A 16,229-nucleotide genomic window follows, 5' to 3' on the forward strand; every position below is an offset into this window, starting at 1 on the left:
AACAGTCACCCTGACACATATACACACTCTCTCTCTCTCACACACACACACACACACTCTCTCTGAGCAAAAGTTTCATTACCATTGAGGTCAGGTCTGTGTGTGGAGGGGGGGGTGGGCGGGTGAGGGGGCACGCAGAGACAGTGTGAGAGAGAGAGAGGACAGAAGAGTCCGCGGAGGAGAGAAGGAGGACAGATCGGAGGCAGAAAGCAGGAGGCGCTGCTTGCAGTCAGGAGGATGCTGCGCTGACATGCGGACCGTCGGCACGCTCTGATCCGGACCGTGACGTTACCGGCTCTACCTGCACACCAGCCAGACCCGAGAGCTCATTATCTCCTGTGCATTTTCTCCACCTTATATTTATCTACACACACTCCACCTCCATCTCCACCACCTCCTCCTCCAACACCCTCTGGACCGGCTTTTGTCGCCATGCCACCGGCCGCCTGCTCGGTCGGATACCGACTCCGCATCACCTTGTCCGCGGTGCTGTGGATCGGGCTGCTGTGGAGCCGCGTCTCAGCAGGAGGTACAGTCTTATTTCTCATCTATAACACAACCCTCTGCATGCTTTATTCTAATCTAAACCCCCCTCTCTGTCCTTTCTATCTTGGCTCCTATCCAATCCCAATGACAGCAGCGTGAGTTCAGTTTTTTAAAACGCTGCAAAAACAACTCGTCTTTCTGTTTTTGGGCATCCCTGTCTTGTTTTGAGACATCTCTCCTCCCGCGACTCGTAGGAGGAGAGAAACACAGAGAGGGAGAGGCAAAGAGAGAGTCTGAAGCAGCCTTTGAAGTCTTGAAATAAACGCTGTTGCGGGCTATTTACTGTGCGAGGCAGCCTCCAAACCAGTTTGGCACAACAGTCCAGGCTGCACAAGCATCCTGTGGACCGGAGCCCACTCGTGTGCGTGGGTAGGCTCGATCAGGAGTGAATGCAGAGAGAAAGATCACCTGTCAACACACGCTCTGCAGCTCCACTGATTCTCACGCACAGAGTGGGAGACAGGGGGATTCCTTCAGTTTGAGCATCGGCATCGAAAAGTGTGCAGGGGGAAAGTTGATGTTTGAAGCATGGAGGCAGTCAGATGGAGGGAGGAGGAGAGGCTGTGGGTGTTGATGGTGGAAAATGACTTCCAAAAAACATGCTCTGCCTATGTTTGCTGCTTTGGTAGCACGCTACAGTAGACACTGCTTTATTATTTTTTATTAGTTTATTCACTAGATCTCCATAAGCCCTTAAAAAGAGCACATTTTGGGTTGCCAGGTTGTGGAAAATCCTTCATTGTTCTCTATCCTTTATGGATCCTCATTAGCTTCCACGCTGTGGTCTCTTGTCCCCCTAGAGTCTAAACAAAAACAACAAAACAAACAACAGTTTATTGACATTTGGTCATGGACTTTCCATGTCCACATACGACGTGTAAGGAACCCTGGGTGTGTTGGTAGTTGATGTTTCGGAACGCTGTGTCTGTTTGTTACACGCATTGTCTTCTTTCAAAATACACTTCAGTTTTCACAGGAAATTTACCATTTACATACAGTCTCTTTCAAAATAAACGCACTATGTCAGGACAACGCAGCTAATTGACCTTTTTTTTTCCTTCGACAACCACGTGTAGGCACAAAAGGAAGTGGTTAGGTTTAGGAAAAAAGAACATGGTTTGGCTTTAGAATCTTACGAGACGCGAACACAACTCTCTCTGGTGAAAGTTGGTGTTTGTTGTGTCCATATGTCCTTACGTCAGTTTGATTTGTATAAATGTATATAGTAATGATAACAATAATGAAAATAATGTTCTCTTTGAGGTATGCGGAACACGTTGTCACATTCAGTGGCAATACTGTTGTCTCCTTCTGTGGTCGTCTTGTCCATGTGTCACTGTCACTGTCATGGAGATCCCGTTTCGTCCCACCAAACACGTTTTCTTCTTCGTCCAAATCAGATTCAGAATGTTGATCAAAACAGGAATTGTCGGAGTCTGAGTCCATCATCAACACATTCTCACTCCGACCTCATCACGTAATGACATTTGGTCATCGACTGTGCTTGTCCAGATGCAACGTGCAAGGTAACCAGGGTTTGGCTTTAGAATCTTACGGGACACAAACACCGCTCTCCCAGGTGAAAGTTGGAGTTTGTTGGACCCATTTACCAAACCTCCCGCCCTCCCTACTCGGACTTTCTCTGCCTTAACTTTCCTCCTTGTCCCACCTCGTTTCCCCCTGACACTGCCAAGCACCGTTAAACTATAATGGCGACCGCATATCATGCCAACGTTAAAGGACGGCTTTTGTCTGACACTGCAAGTCACTGCCCAAGCGTTGGATTTCGATGACTTCGGAGTGAGAGCGGGTTGAAAATCTCGTCAGTGGCAGGGAAAGAGTTAATATCAAGGGGTTCGCGTGGCACAACCTAACGTGGGGTAAATTGTAACACTTGGACTTTTTATGTGGTCACACAGGGTCGATCCTTTCGTGCTTCTGGCCAGTTGACCAAAATACCGCCAAACAGTGACCCGCAATATTCCACAGAGATTGGACGTGTTTCAGCTGAGTTCAGTAACAAAAAGTGCTTTCGGACGATTTAAGTAAATTTCTTTGTCATACTTGTTTTTCGATTACTGAGCTGTCTACGTGAGTCACCGAATCCAACCATATATCATCTTAACAACTGTCTTGTTGCCTAAAACATAACACCATTTTGAACTATGTAACCAACTCCCAGCAAGTGTTAGCTAGGCTTGATAAAATGTTGTAACTCGGTGGTACAACTCAGCCATCGATAGCGCATTTTCTCTATTTTTGACCTTCAAACTTAAGTTCAGTTTCAACTAATGTCTCCAGTTAAATCAGATATACTTTGTATTCTAATTTGTCAGGTATCTTACTGACACAGTTTCACAGTCTTGTTAATATCCAGACATTCAATACTCATATTTTGACATGTGGATCTATGTTACCCATTTCGTGTACATCTATTGGTCCAACCATTGAATATCGATGATAGACTAACAGATGGATGATACCTGTGCAGATACCTATCCTTCCTCTGATGTAGATGGAGACCTATAGTATATAGATAGAATTGTATTGAATGAATTAATTGAATAATTCATTAGCATTATTCCCCAAGTTAGGGTGGAGTTATAAAAGGGGCGGAGCAACAGATTTGCATAGCTGGCTCTTTGCTAATATTGTAACGGACTAAGGATAAATGTAAAAAAGAATGTATGTTTCTGTTGGATTTGTTTCTGGCTTGGCGTGTTTTTTGACTTTGCATTGTTTCTGTATTTGCAGCGCATTCACTGTTAATGTATTTGGCTTTCTGCTGCATGTTTTTCATTTGCAGTGTGTTGTTTTGGATTTTTGAATGTGTTTTTTTTCATTGGCATTGTTTCTGAAGCTGCGGCACGTTTCTCCTAATGGAAATGTTTTGGGCCGCTGCAGTGTGTTTGCCCTTGTAGGCTACCATACAAGATGCTGAACGCCACAAAATTAATCGACAGTTGTTTTGACAATGGCTGAATCCTTTCAGTCTTTTATCAGTTCAAACCTTAAACATTTGTTTTGTGTCACCAATATGAGAATTTCCTGCTTTTCTCTGTCTTCCTTTTATATTGTTGTTAACATAATAAGAATGGGTTTTGGAATAATGGCCCATTAAAAACACTTAAAATGTCACCATCAGCCTTTTTTAAAAATATTATTTTTCTGGGCAAATTGTAAAGGCATATAAGCCACACATAAATCAATACCCCAAACTTAAAAATACACTCACACACAGTCCCAGACATACGCACACATCCCAGAGGAAAGTTACCGGTAACTAAACAAAGTTCATCTTAATCACGTGTCTAGAGGACACAAGCTCATAGCAGTACATCACATGTGCCTGTTAAATGTAGCCAGGGTTTGGTGTAAACAAAATCAACATTCAGAAAGAATATCTCGTGATTGATATAAACATAAAGAGTCAGGTTTAGGCTAAATGCTACAAGAAGGGATCCCGTCACCATCGGCTCTACAACGACATTTTATATATACAGTATATAGACTAAATGATTAATTGAGAAAATACTATGCAGATTAATCGAGCATGAAAATAATAGTCAGTTGTAGCCTTAATCGAGTTCATACTTTATTTGTAAGCATGTTGGATTTAGGTAAGTGCTTGGCTATAGAAATGACAGCCCAGCTGCCAGAAGAAATGTTGGCATTGAACACTCCTGAAAACCACGGATATGTCACATTTGTATGTTTTATACATATATCAACATTTCTAAAGTGGTGCAGTGTATGAGCTGACTTTTAAGGAAAAGGGATGGTGGATGTTGACACCTAGGCACAACGCCTGTCAAGCTGCAGACCGCTGTTTAAGACCAACAAACACTGGTTGACTTTGTGATTCAATGATGTGATTCCAGCGTCTTTTTAGGCATTAAAAGCATTTTTTTTTACCAAGACATTGCTGCTTTTTCTGCCAATGTAATGACACAATTTTATTTATTTATTTATTTTTTTTTTTACTGGGACATAACTGCTTTTCCTGCCAGGATACACTCTGAAAAAATAGTCCACTGGTTCAACTTTAAAAAATTAAGGTATCAGTTTGCAGGTATCTTTCTAAATAGTTTCAACTCTGGCATTATTGAGTGAGTCTTTTATAATCTGACAAACTAGTTCAGTACAACCAACATGATTTGCTCTGATCTTGAAAAAACAATTTAATATTTCTAATAATAATAATAATAATAATAATAATAATAATNCCAACAAACACTGGTTGACTTTGTGATTCAATGATGTGATTCCAGCGTCTTTTTAGGCATTAAAAGCTTTTTTTTTTACCAAGACATTGCTGCTTTTTCTGCCAATGTAATGACACAAATTTTTTTTTTTTTTTTTTTTTCACTGGGACATAACTGCTTTTCCTGCCCGGATACACTCTGAAAAATAGCCCACTGGTTCAACTTTTAAAAAAATTAAGGTATCAGTTTGCAGGTATCTTTCTAAATAGTTTCAACTCTGGCATTATTGAGTGAGTCTTTTATAATCTAACAAACTAGTTCAGTACAACCAACATGATTTGCTCTGACCTTGAAAAAACAATTTAATATTTATAATAATAATAATAATAATGCATGTTATTTATAGGCTCATTTCAGGACACTCGAGGACACCTTATAAGTCACAGTTAAAAAATAACCCAAACATGTAGCAGTGTAGATCATAAAATCAAACAGTTCTGGAATATACAATAAAAGTTAATAAGATGACCAGACAAAAATCACAATAATAAATACTAGGTATAAAATCATTATAATAAAATCATCATCAATATGTGTGTCACCACTAAATTAGTTATTAAATGCCAGCTTGAAAAGGTGAGTTTTCAGATGGGATTTTTATCCAAAAGTTGTGTTGATATTTAGTGGTCAAGCTACTACATTTAAGATACTGTAACGTGCTCATTTTAATTACATCCTATTTAAAAATGTCAAATATGTTTTGGATTTTGACCAAATTCTTAAAATAAGTCGTCAATGGACTAAAACACATTAATGAAACAAACTTTTTTTTATGCTGCAAGACGTCTTTATTTTAAGCGTTATCCACTAACCCTATTAATCATTTTTTAAACGACTGTTTTTTTTAATGAGGCGTAGCTGTTTTCCTGCCGCAATAGTGGCATGAAAATTAGTTTTTTTTTTACAGACAACTCTGCTTTTCCTGCTGCCCCCAAACTTGAGTATTTTCAGCCAAAACATGATCTTTTCCGAGTGTTTTTTGTGCCTAATCCACATATCCATGTTTTGCAGAAACCTACAATCCCAACATTTTTGGGGGGAAATTGGGTTGATTATAATTGTTTACATCATCACAACAAAAGAAGTCTCTCATAGCCTCATATAATTTTTCAAACAACAAAACTGGTTGTGATTTAGCGAGTCATCTTTGTCTTTCCAGCAGCTTTTTAGCCACCAAATGTGTAGCGACCAGTACCTGCTTTTTCAGTGGTGATTGTGCCCCCAAAACAACAAAAGAAAATTGATGTCTGTCATATCCTCACATGATTCTTTGCAGTTGATTTGAGCTTTTGTTCCAGAGGATTTCGTTACTTTCAGCCTTTGATTTTACTTTGAAAAGCCAAAGTGACAGTTGATCTCGTGGCACCTTTGAATGTCTGAGAGCTTCTTTTACTGTGTGTTTTAATAATTTACCCATCAGACGCACACACACGTTCATCTGAATTCATCCAGCAGTTCCCAGCATGCTTCAGTCTTTTTGTTAATCCTTGTCACTCCCGTCTTTCCCCCCGCGTGCATGCACAAATGTTCGATCTGTTACTGCAGCCACACACACACCTACTGTAGAGACACACACACACACGCACACACACACACTCACTCCGTATCACGCTCTGCATCGCTGGTTTCATCTCACCGTCGGTGTCTGTGGTTAATGAGATCACCCAGCAGAGATGTAATGTCACAGAGCAGACTTGTGCTAGTGTGTGTTTATGTGTTAGTGTGTGTGTTGGTGTTTTTTAATGTGTGGATTGTGCCTGTGTATGAAGATAGGCTGGATCAGTGCGTGGTCTAATTTCTTGGGGTGAGAGTGATAATCTGCCAGAAAGACCGATTCAAGAGCTCTGGCTGCGAAACAAAAGCCAACGTGGAGCCGTTTTATCGACCCACGCTGGTGTTGTGTTGTTGCACGGAGTTTGTTGTGAATGTCCACTTAATTTAAAAATATAGATCCTCTCCTCTTCCCTTTATTCTTGTTATTCGCCCTTCTCCTCTCATTACATCACCTTTCCTGTTTCCTCTTCAACTTCCTTCCTGCGGTCCTCCTCCACTCGAATTGCTCCTCTTTTTTTTTTGCCTTCCTATTACTTGTGAGTGAGAGGAGAGAAAAATGGAAGTGAGGGGGAGATGGAGGAGATTGTTTCTTATGGTTGAGTAACTCTGGCCTTATTATACAACTAGATCCTCAGGCTGCAAACTTTTTTGGAGAATAAGCATCAGAAAGAGACGCAGAATGAGGGGAAGTGAGGCTGAGGCAAAAAGAAACATGAAGGGATGCTGGAGAAAGAAAAGCAGCAGGGAAGTAGTAATATCTGTGTATGAAAAAAATCTGTATATTCAGCAGTGGAGGAAGTACTCAGATTCTTTACTTAAGTAGAAGTAATAAAAGCAGAGAGTAGAAAGGATATATCCAGGATGTCAAACTGACTCAGCAGCAACAACAACAGGTTAAAAAGACAAAGATAGTTAGAAGCTAAAGTCGAACTATAGGCTACAGATCACAGTGTAAAAGTGAACCACCACATCACTGCTGATCGCCACACAAGACACTGGTTCCTGCACAGCAGGGTCGGTCTTTGTTTCACTGTTATAATCATTAAAAAGCAAAAGCAGCACGTGTATATATTCAGTAGGCTATATCTTCAGTAGCTAGCTAGCTAACCCTACACTTTTCATGAGTTCATAAAATATAATGCAGCACCTTACTAATAAACTCATCAGCAGTGAATAAAGAATCTTATACTGGCTTCACATTTACAGCTTACAACATTTAATAGTAAGGACAGTGTGCATTTAACCTCTCTAACTCCGCAACACACAAAGTCCAAAATCGTGATGAGTGGTGACAAGTCATGTCATGCCGTTTTTCAACGGGAAAAGTTGAAGGATTACTCGCAATCTTATGCAGAGCCGTCAATGGGCACGTAGCTGTTTTATAAAAGGTAAGAGTCTCACTCCTACCACTATTTTTGGCTGAGATATACCGTCTAGAAAGTGGGATCATAACTTTCACGTTTCATATGGCTTTATTTGGTGATATTTTATGGTGTTTCTGTGTCATAAACAACATCAGCTATCATAATCACACCTGATTTCAATAAGGTACGATGTTTGAAGCTGGCTGAGTGTTGTTTGATCACTGATAGTACTGTTTTGAAGACGCGTGAGCGCTCTTGTCATTTGGAGCTCCGCCTGGATCTTTTCATGGTAAAAACACTGTAGAATGGTCATACTTTGAGGAGTCTTCTTCAAATTTGAAACAAGTGTTCATTGATAGTGTGCCTACAGCCCCACAGTGTCATTTAGCTGCTCAGATGAAGCCACAGACAGTTATTCATCCTGAGACACATTTTTTACTTTATTTTAGGCAAAATCTTCAACTTTTTACTGACTTCAGAGGCCCATTACTCTGTCTCTGTATCACCTAGAGTGTTTCTGACACTTTCACAAGAAACTTCAGAGAGTTTTATTTCTGGCAAGACCTCATGCATGCTTGTAGTCAGAGCGGTTCAGAAGCTACAGTCATTTTAATTTGGGTATGTCATTTTAGGTGTTTTCGCTACAAAATGGGGGTAGAGTATTAAGTCCCACCTACGCCAGAGATGAAAACAGTCCATCGCTCTCCACTGACTTTATATTGTGTGAAGGTGCCTCCTTGTCATTTCTGTCTGCTCACAAACAACAGAAACATGTCCAAAAGCTGCTGTGAGACCAAACAGGGTAAAGAACCCAGAACTAAGTTTTTATAAGCTGCCGAACTGAGAAACTGAGCCTTTAAGAAGACAAAAGTGGATCCAGGCAATAAGACATGAGGCATCAGCAGGAAGGATGTGAACACTGTGGGATCCTGACACTCATAAATAAGTTACAGTTGTTAATGTGGCCGGACAAACTGTAGAGGTTGGAGCTAACTGAGCCGTGTAATGCCAGGTTATGATCTTTGTTAGCTGAAATGATGATCTCACTCAGCCTGATCTGACCTTACATCTCACCTCTGGCCATTCAGTGGGATCATTTCTCAAATACAAGCAAGGTGACGAGAAGGGACACAGAGGTCGACTGACAATAATGAGTTTGTCAATATAACTTCTCCTCTCTGATAGAGAGGTAGATTTCGGGGGCAGAGACCTTGATCGCCATTTGGTGGCCGGTGTTTGGGGCAGCTGGTCATTATGTGTTCCACTGTTTGTAATGGATCCCCACATTCGCAGTGGGCACTGTCCAAGAAACCTCATTTTTACATTGCTGCCCAAAACGTTCCGTGCTTTTTCTCAGGCGGTTGAGGGTTGTCCATAGCTGTCAGGGCAGGTGCTGGCCGGGAACATCTGTGGGGTCTTCAGTTGTTGGTTCTGCTGACTTTCACTGATCCCTCCATCATGCCTTGAACCAAGCAGCCTTTGAGGTATCAGATGGTGTTGAACGGAGCAGTTCTGGGCGTGTGGCAAAGGGGCACTGGGACTTGAGACGCAAGCGCTGTGCTGTTTCTGTAGCGATCTTGTGGAAGGAGCAGGAGGTGGAATTTACTCGTCTGTGCTCTGCTAAAGCAATACCTGCGAGGACAGGCAGTTGGTTTGTTGGGGTGGCTCGTAGACATCTTCAGACAGTTCGTAGGGCAGCGTTGAGTGCGGTGTCCAGCTTCTTGGCATGGGGGCTATGGATCACCTCGGTCCAGTCCTTTCATCTTATCACATTTAACCATAGTTGTCTTTGTCTTTGTTTTTGTTGACGGGCAGTGGCGGCTGGTTTTGAGCCATGACTCCTTCTATTCTGGCTCCCAATAACACAACAAGACCACATTTTAAGACTCCTATGTAGCCTACAGCCCTGTGGTGGAGAGGCAGGTTTGGCCTCCAGCTAACAAACTGATGTCATCGTAACATCGGCCCTAAAAGGGTCTATATGTGTACAATTTACTGCATGACCAGAAAGCATGTGCTAAACTGCTGAGTGTAGATTTACAGCGGTTACAGACAGGTGAAACATCAGTTCAAAAGCTACGCAATACCAACATTTATTCTGGGTCGGAGAAGAAGTGGCGGGATGTTCGGTTATTACTGCAAAAATGTGCATGCTGTTCTTATCTGTTCAGAGTATCTAATCATGTATGTTCATTTGCATCCCTTGTAAATAGATCACACAGTTAATCTATAAATTATATTTGATTGGAAGGAGTTCAGGCAGAATTATATCAAACAGCATGGAGACAGTTTGCAGAGACACAGCGGGTAGAAAGAAGAGAAGAGGTGCTCATGAGACAAAAGAAGGCAGGAATCAGCAGAGACAGAAACACGACAGAAAGTTGGAGGTGACCCCATTTTAATCAGCGGCACTCTCGGCCCGGCAGCAGCCACAGCGGCAGCAGTGAAGCACAGGTGGGCTTAGAGGGGTTTAACCTTTTATTTCAAGGAGAGCTCCCCAGAATATGAGCCCCTGATTAACATGATTATACACATCACTGTGCTCTTAATCAAGAGCTAATGCTGTGTTTTCTGATGAAGCACACTCCTGCAGTTCAGCTCTTTAACTATATGTAGCAGCATGTTTAGTGTATTAACCAAATAATTAGTGCAGCATTTACTGAAGCTTAATAAACAGTTTTTAAAGACTGATTTCACGACAGGGTGAAACTCAACCTGCAGAGACTTTGGAAGGAGTTAGAGAAACACAATCCATCACAGAGTGAACATGGACTCCGCTATATTTTATTTAAGATGATGTTATTATCACTGATTTATTATTGCAGCTGCGAGCAGGGACTCTTTTTAAAAGCTGTTTTTAGTTGCATTCAAGGACATGCAGAGTGATGTGAGCTGGTTGCAGATCAACATTATATTTGAGGCGATGTGAATTTTGCTGCCACATGTCAGAATATATTTTATGTACTTCTAATTTTTGGAGGGAACTGACCTTGATTCCTAACCTTTAAGGATAACTGGTAATTTTCTGTCTGTTTCAAACAAACCTACGAACCAGAGCGGCAGCAATTAGTTGACTAATTGATTAGCTGATCAGCAGATTTTCTTGATGACCCCAAAGACGTGTTAGTTATCACTGCTCATTGGTCTGTATCGTTAAGCCTTGCCCTAATAGCTTATCATAGGGCTTAGGAGGTTATTCACTAAGCGCTTATCCTTTATCTAGAGCACAAATTTCTTGTGTTTATTTGAACATCTTACTGTCTTTCTTTCTTTCATTAGTTTGTTCGGTTGTTTGTCCGGTCATTCGTTCATTCGTTGGTTCGTCCGTTGGTTCGTCGATCCCCACATTAGCATTAGATATCCTTCCTTGGATCCGCACACATACAGTCTCACACACTAGTCACTCATAATATCACCCATAATTACGACAAATAAAACGGCTCGTCTCATCAGTTTAACATTAAGTACAGACAATCAAACCACTTCAAATTATGTTTATTTCTGCAGCACATTTAAGAACAACCAAAGTGCTGTACAAAATGAAAGAATGACACACAAACATAAAGCAATATAAGATATACACAAATATAAAACAGAGTAACACTTGTAAGAACAATTACATATTTAAAACAGACTAGAAAATATTAAAACCACTACAAACAACCGAAGACCATTGAAAACATGTACGTTTAAAGATCCGTCTCTAAAGTGTGAAGGGAGAAAAGAAACAAACTTATCATCATTTTCACAAAAGTTAAGCCAAAAACAAAATTATAAATCATCACAATTTCTCAAAAATTCATAGTTTACTTGATAGTTTGATCTTCATAGAAATAAATATTAATTCTGACTGAAATTAAATTACATATTTATCTACCCTGTGCTTTTACACATTTAATTCCAAGGAAAAAAGGGTATTTAAAAAACCCAAGAGGAGGTGGGCTAACGTTGTTGGTTTATGTCTTTTCAACACATTCTCACTCCGACCTTGTCACATATTGACGTTTGGTCATGGACTTTCCACGTCCACATACGACGTGCAAGGTACCCTGGGTGCGTTAGTTGTTGACGTTCTGGGATACACTTCTAACCTAACCATGAGTCGCCCTGGACAGAAGTGGTGATCGCCGGTCGGAAGAGGGACTCGAAAGACGCTCCTCGCCTGAGTCTCTCCAACCGCTACGCGGCCTTGTCTGCTGATAACAATCCGGTCCACCCAACTGATGTTCCCCCAGCAGCGGCGGCTCCTCCTCGTCAGGATCTGGACCCGAAACCACCGACTGCCTACACCGCAGATTTCCCTCCACTGCTGGCCGACAGTGCTCAGGAGACTGGATCCTCCGCCACGGAGCTTCAACGGCCTGCATCCCGGTCTGCGTCCTCCTCTGCCCGGCGTAGGATCCTGAGGGATGCTGTGCTCCGACGCTCCGGTGGTCTTCCTCGTCCAGAGCCAAAGAAGAAGGAGCCGGAGGCGGAGGGGAATCCCTCTCCCGGGTCTCCCAGGTCCGCCAGCGCGTCCCCACCGCCGCACCAGCCTGCCCAGGCGCACAGTGTGGACCGTGCGTCATCCAACCATGAGACCCCACAGTTTTCGTCTCCTCGTCCCCTCTTCTCCCCAACCACTTTAATAGTGGGAGATTCAATAACGAGGAATATCCGATTTTTTAATGCAGCCACACACTGCTTTCCTGGAGCCACAGTCCCGGTCATCCTGGAAAAACTCCCTGGACTGCTGCGCTCGCTCCCATCCTCCATAACCCGGGTCTTGATCCATGTGGGATGCAATGACGCATCTCGACAGCAGTCTGAGCTGACTAAAAAGGATTTTAATGCCCTTTTTAGATTTTTAAATGACACCGGAAAGTCTGTATTTATCAGCGGTCCTCTCCCAGTACACACCCTCGGAGCAGGGCGTTTTTCAAGACTCCTGTACCTCAACACCTGGTTACAGTCCACCTGCAAAGCTCTTAACTTTGGTTTTATCGACAATTTTAACCTGTTTTGGAACCGTCCCTCCTTTTACAAGCCCGACGGTGTCCACCCAAACAGGCTGGGCAGCCAGATGCTAACAGCAAACATTCGCCACGCTGTCCAGTATGCTCCACGCGACTGACTGTTTACCTGCCACACCCCCTCACCGGAGTCTACTTCTTCTACGCCAACAACACCAACTGCTCACAGCACTATTTCCCCCGCCACCACCCCCCACAGGCCCCAGCTATCACTGCCACTTCCACCGGTCATTTTCCCTATAGAGACCATTGCTCTGCCCCGCCGGTTGCGAGCCCGCAGAGGTGGTGTGGACCATGGGATCCTTCGCCCGCTGGCTCGTGTCTCAGCTTCAGCCACTTCAGCCACTGAGGAGCTTACTCTCCGTATTGCCCTGATTAATGCTAGATCGCTAGCAAACAAGACTTTCTTGTTAAAAGACTTTTTCACCTCTCGTGATCTGGATTTTCTGCTCCTGACGGAGACTTGGCTTCAGGCTGGTGAGTGTACACCGTTCTCTGAACTCCTTCCTCCTGACTGCTTATTTCTCAGTTCCCCTCGGACCACCGGCAGAGGTGGAGGTCTAGCCTCTGTGTTCAAATCCAGCTTTGAATGTCGTCAAATTCTATTTGACAATTATTCCAGTTTTGAGCTGCAACTGTTTGAGCTAAACCTGTCCCCTCCTGTCATGTTTGCAGTTGTATATCGTCCTCCTAAATTTAATAAGGACTTTATTAATGACTTTGCCGATTTTCTATCAGAGGTTACTGTGAAGTATGACCACTTTTTAATTTCTGGCGATTTTAATGTCCATGTGTGTTGTGAATCCAGACCTCTGGTCAGTGATTTTTCAAACCTCATCGCTTCTTTTAATCTCATTCAGTCTGTGACCAGCCCGACTCATGAGAAGGGTCACACCTTAGATCTTGTGCTATCACATGGGTTATCTGTGAGTGTAAATGAGATATGTGAAACAGCATGTATTTCTGACCATCTGCCTGTTTTATTTACCGTTTCAGTCCCCTGTTCGCGGACTGTAACCCGTGCTCCCTCACGCCGCCTGCGCATGTTGAACCCTCAAACTGCATCACAATTCTCTGCCATGTATGCCGACGTAAACATGTTTAGCACTCCGGATGTCAATCATGGTCTTAATGCCGAAGAGCTTTTAAGTGTTTTTAATTTTACATGCACTGATATCCTGGACTCTGTTGCCCCTTTCAGATTTAAGCGCTCTAAAGCATTTTTTGAGCCATGGTTAAATGACTCCACACGTTCTCTCAGACGTTCATGTCGGCGTGCTGAGAGGAAGTGGAAAAAAGATAAGCTCCACGTCTCCAAAGAAGCTTTACGTGAATGTTTATCAGCCTACCAGCGAGTCGTTAAAGCTGCCAAAATGGAGTATATATCAAATATTGTCTCCAATAACAGTCATAAGCCCCAGGTTCTGTTCAGCATTTTTAACTCCCTTGTAAACCCGTGCGATAACTCTCCAGTCGTGCCATCGCCCACTCTCTGTGAGAGCTTTCTTAAATTTTTTATTGAAAAAATTTCTGCCCTTAGGCCAGTTGCTTCCACTCTCACTGCCCCTGGTCCTGACCCCACTGTGCCTCCTTTACCTGCTGTCTTTGACCAGTTTGAGCCAGTATCTCTCTCCTCACTATCAGATATAGTTAAGCATCTGCGGCCGACTAACTGTCCCTCTGACAGCATTCCCTCTCGCCTCTTCAAAGATGTTTTTGGTACTGTGGGGTCCACTGTTCTTGCTGTCATAAATACCTGCCTTAGCTCAGGGTGTGTTCCAGCTGCTCTCAAACATGCTGTAGTGCAGCCCCTTATAAAAAAGAAAAACCTGGACCCCTCTCTCCTGTCAAACTACAGACCAATCTCCAAATTACCATTTTTGTCCAAGGTTTTGGAGAAAGTGGTCTTTACTCAGCTGCAATCATTCCTAGTGGCCCATGACATGTATGAAAAGTTCCAGTCTGGCTTTAAACCACATCACAGCACTGAAACAGCACTTTTGAGGGTTTTTAACGATCTTTTGTCAACTGTTGATTCATGTAACTCTGCTGTTCTGGTGCTGCTTGACCTGTCAGCAGCCTTTGATACCGTAGATCATAGGATCCTCCTGTCTCGCCTGGAACAGTGGGTGGGTATCACAGGTACTGCCCTTCTATGGTTTCAGTCCTACCTCACTGATCGGAGCTTCTCAGTTAACTTAGGGGAATTCAACTCAGCTACGGCTCCTCTCACCTGCGGTGTCCCCCAAGGCTCCATTTTGGGCCCCATCCTCTTCTTGCTGTACATGCTGCCATTAGGGTTGATTTTTAAGAAACACAACATACCTTTTCACTGTTTTGCAGATGATGTACAGATCTATCTGCCCCTTAAATCCATTAGCAAGGATTCTGTACAGCCACTGCTAGAATGTTTAAAAGATGTCAAATCCTGGATGGACAGTAACTTTTTAAATCTCAATGAGGATAAAACAGAGATCATTATGTTTGGATGTGACCCCTCCGATTACTCTGCTGATTTTCTGGGCCCCTTCACTCCTAACATCCGTTCCTCTGTTAAAAATCTCGGTGTGACCTTTGACAGTGCTTTTAAATTCGATAAACAAGTTAGATCAGTAATACAAACCAGCTTTTATCAACTCAGGCTTTTAGCTAAAGTAAAGGGCTATCTCTCCCCCCAGAATCTAGAGAGGGTAATCCATGCTTTTATAACCTCACGTCTGGACTACTGTAACTCGCTTTATGTCGGTATTGACCAGTCACTGCTACACCGTCTACAGCTTGTCCAGAACGCAGCAGCCCGCCTCCTCACTGGAAAGCGTAAACACGATCACATCACACCAATCTTGGCCTCGCTCCACTGGCTTCCAGTGCGTTTTAGAATTGATTTTAAGATTTTATTGATTGTTTTTAAAGCCCTAAATGGGCTGGCACCCCCTTATTTAACCGAACTCCTGCACTTTCATGCTCCCTCCAGAGCCTTGAGATCAGCCAGTCAGCTATTACTGGCTACTCCTAGGACTAGGCTGAAGACCAGAGGCGACAGAGCCTTTGGGGCGGCTGCCCCTAGGCTCTGGAATAGCCTGCCCCTGCACATTAGGTCTGCCCAGACCCTAGAGGTTTTTAAGTCTTTTCTTAAAACCCACTTCTTCTCTCAGGCTTTTAACTCAGGTTGAGCTGGACACCCAAACATTTTAGCTTATTTTGATCTTATTTTATAACTCTTGTATTTTATTTTATTGTATTGTATTTTATGTATCTTATGGTTATTATTGTGGTGTACTATTAGGTACCTCATTGTATTTGCTTGTTTATTTCTATTGACCTGTTCAGCACTTTGGTCAACCTTGGTTGTTTTAAATGTGCTTTATAAATAAAGTTTGAGTTGAGTTGAGTTGAGTTCTATCTTCACAGGAAATTTACCATTTGTATACAGTCTCTTTCAAAATAAAAGCACTACTTCAGTACAACACCACGAATTGAATTTTTTA

The 16,229-nt window shown here is 42.6% G+C and overlaps 1 protein-coding gene across 1 annotated transcript in view; it reads left to right on the forward strand.

Moving 5' to 3' along the window:
* The first annotated feature begins 234 nt into the window (after window positions 1–234).
* LOC126395264 (seizure 6-like protein) overlaps window positions 235–16,229 on the forward strand; it is a 104,292-nt gene continuing 88,297 nt past the window's right edge. Inside the window, exon 1 of the mRNA XM_050052594.1 lies at window positions 235–529. Within this exon, the coding sequence (XP_049908551.1) occupies window positions 433–529 (97 nt within the window). The 5' untranslated portion in view covers window positions 235–432. The remainder of the gene's footprint in view (window positions 530–16,229) is intronic.

The sequence above is a fragment of the Epinephelus moara genome, chromosome 9 (genome assembly GCF_006386435.1).
Source record: "Epinephelus moara isolate mb chromosome 9, YSFRI_EMoa_1.0, whole genome shotgun sequence".
NCBI lineage: Eukaryota > Metazoa > Chordata > Actinopteri > Perciformes > Serranidae > Epinephelus > Epinephelus moara.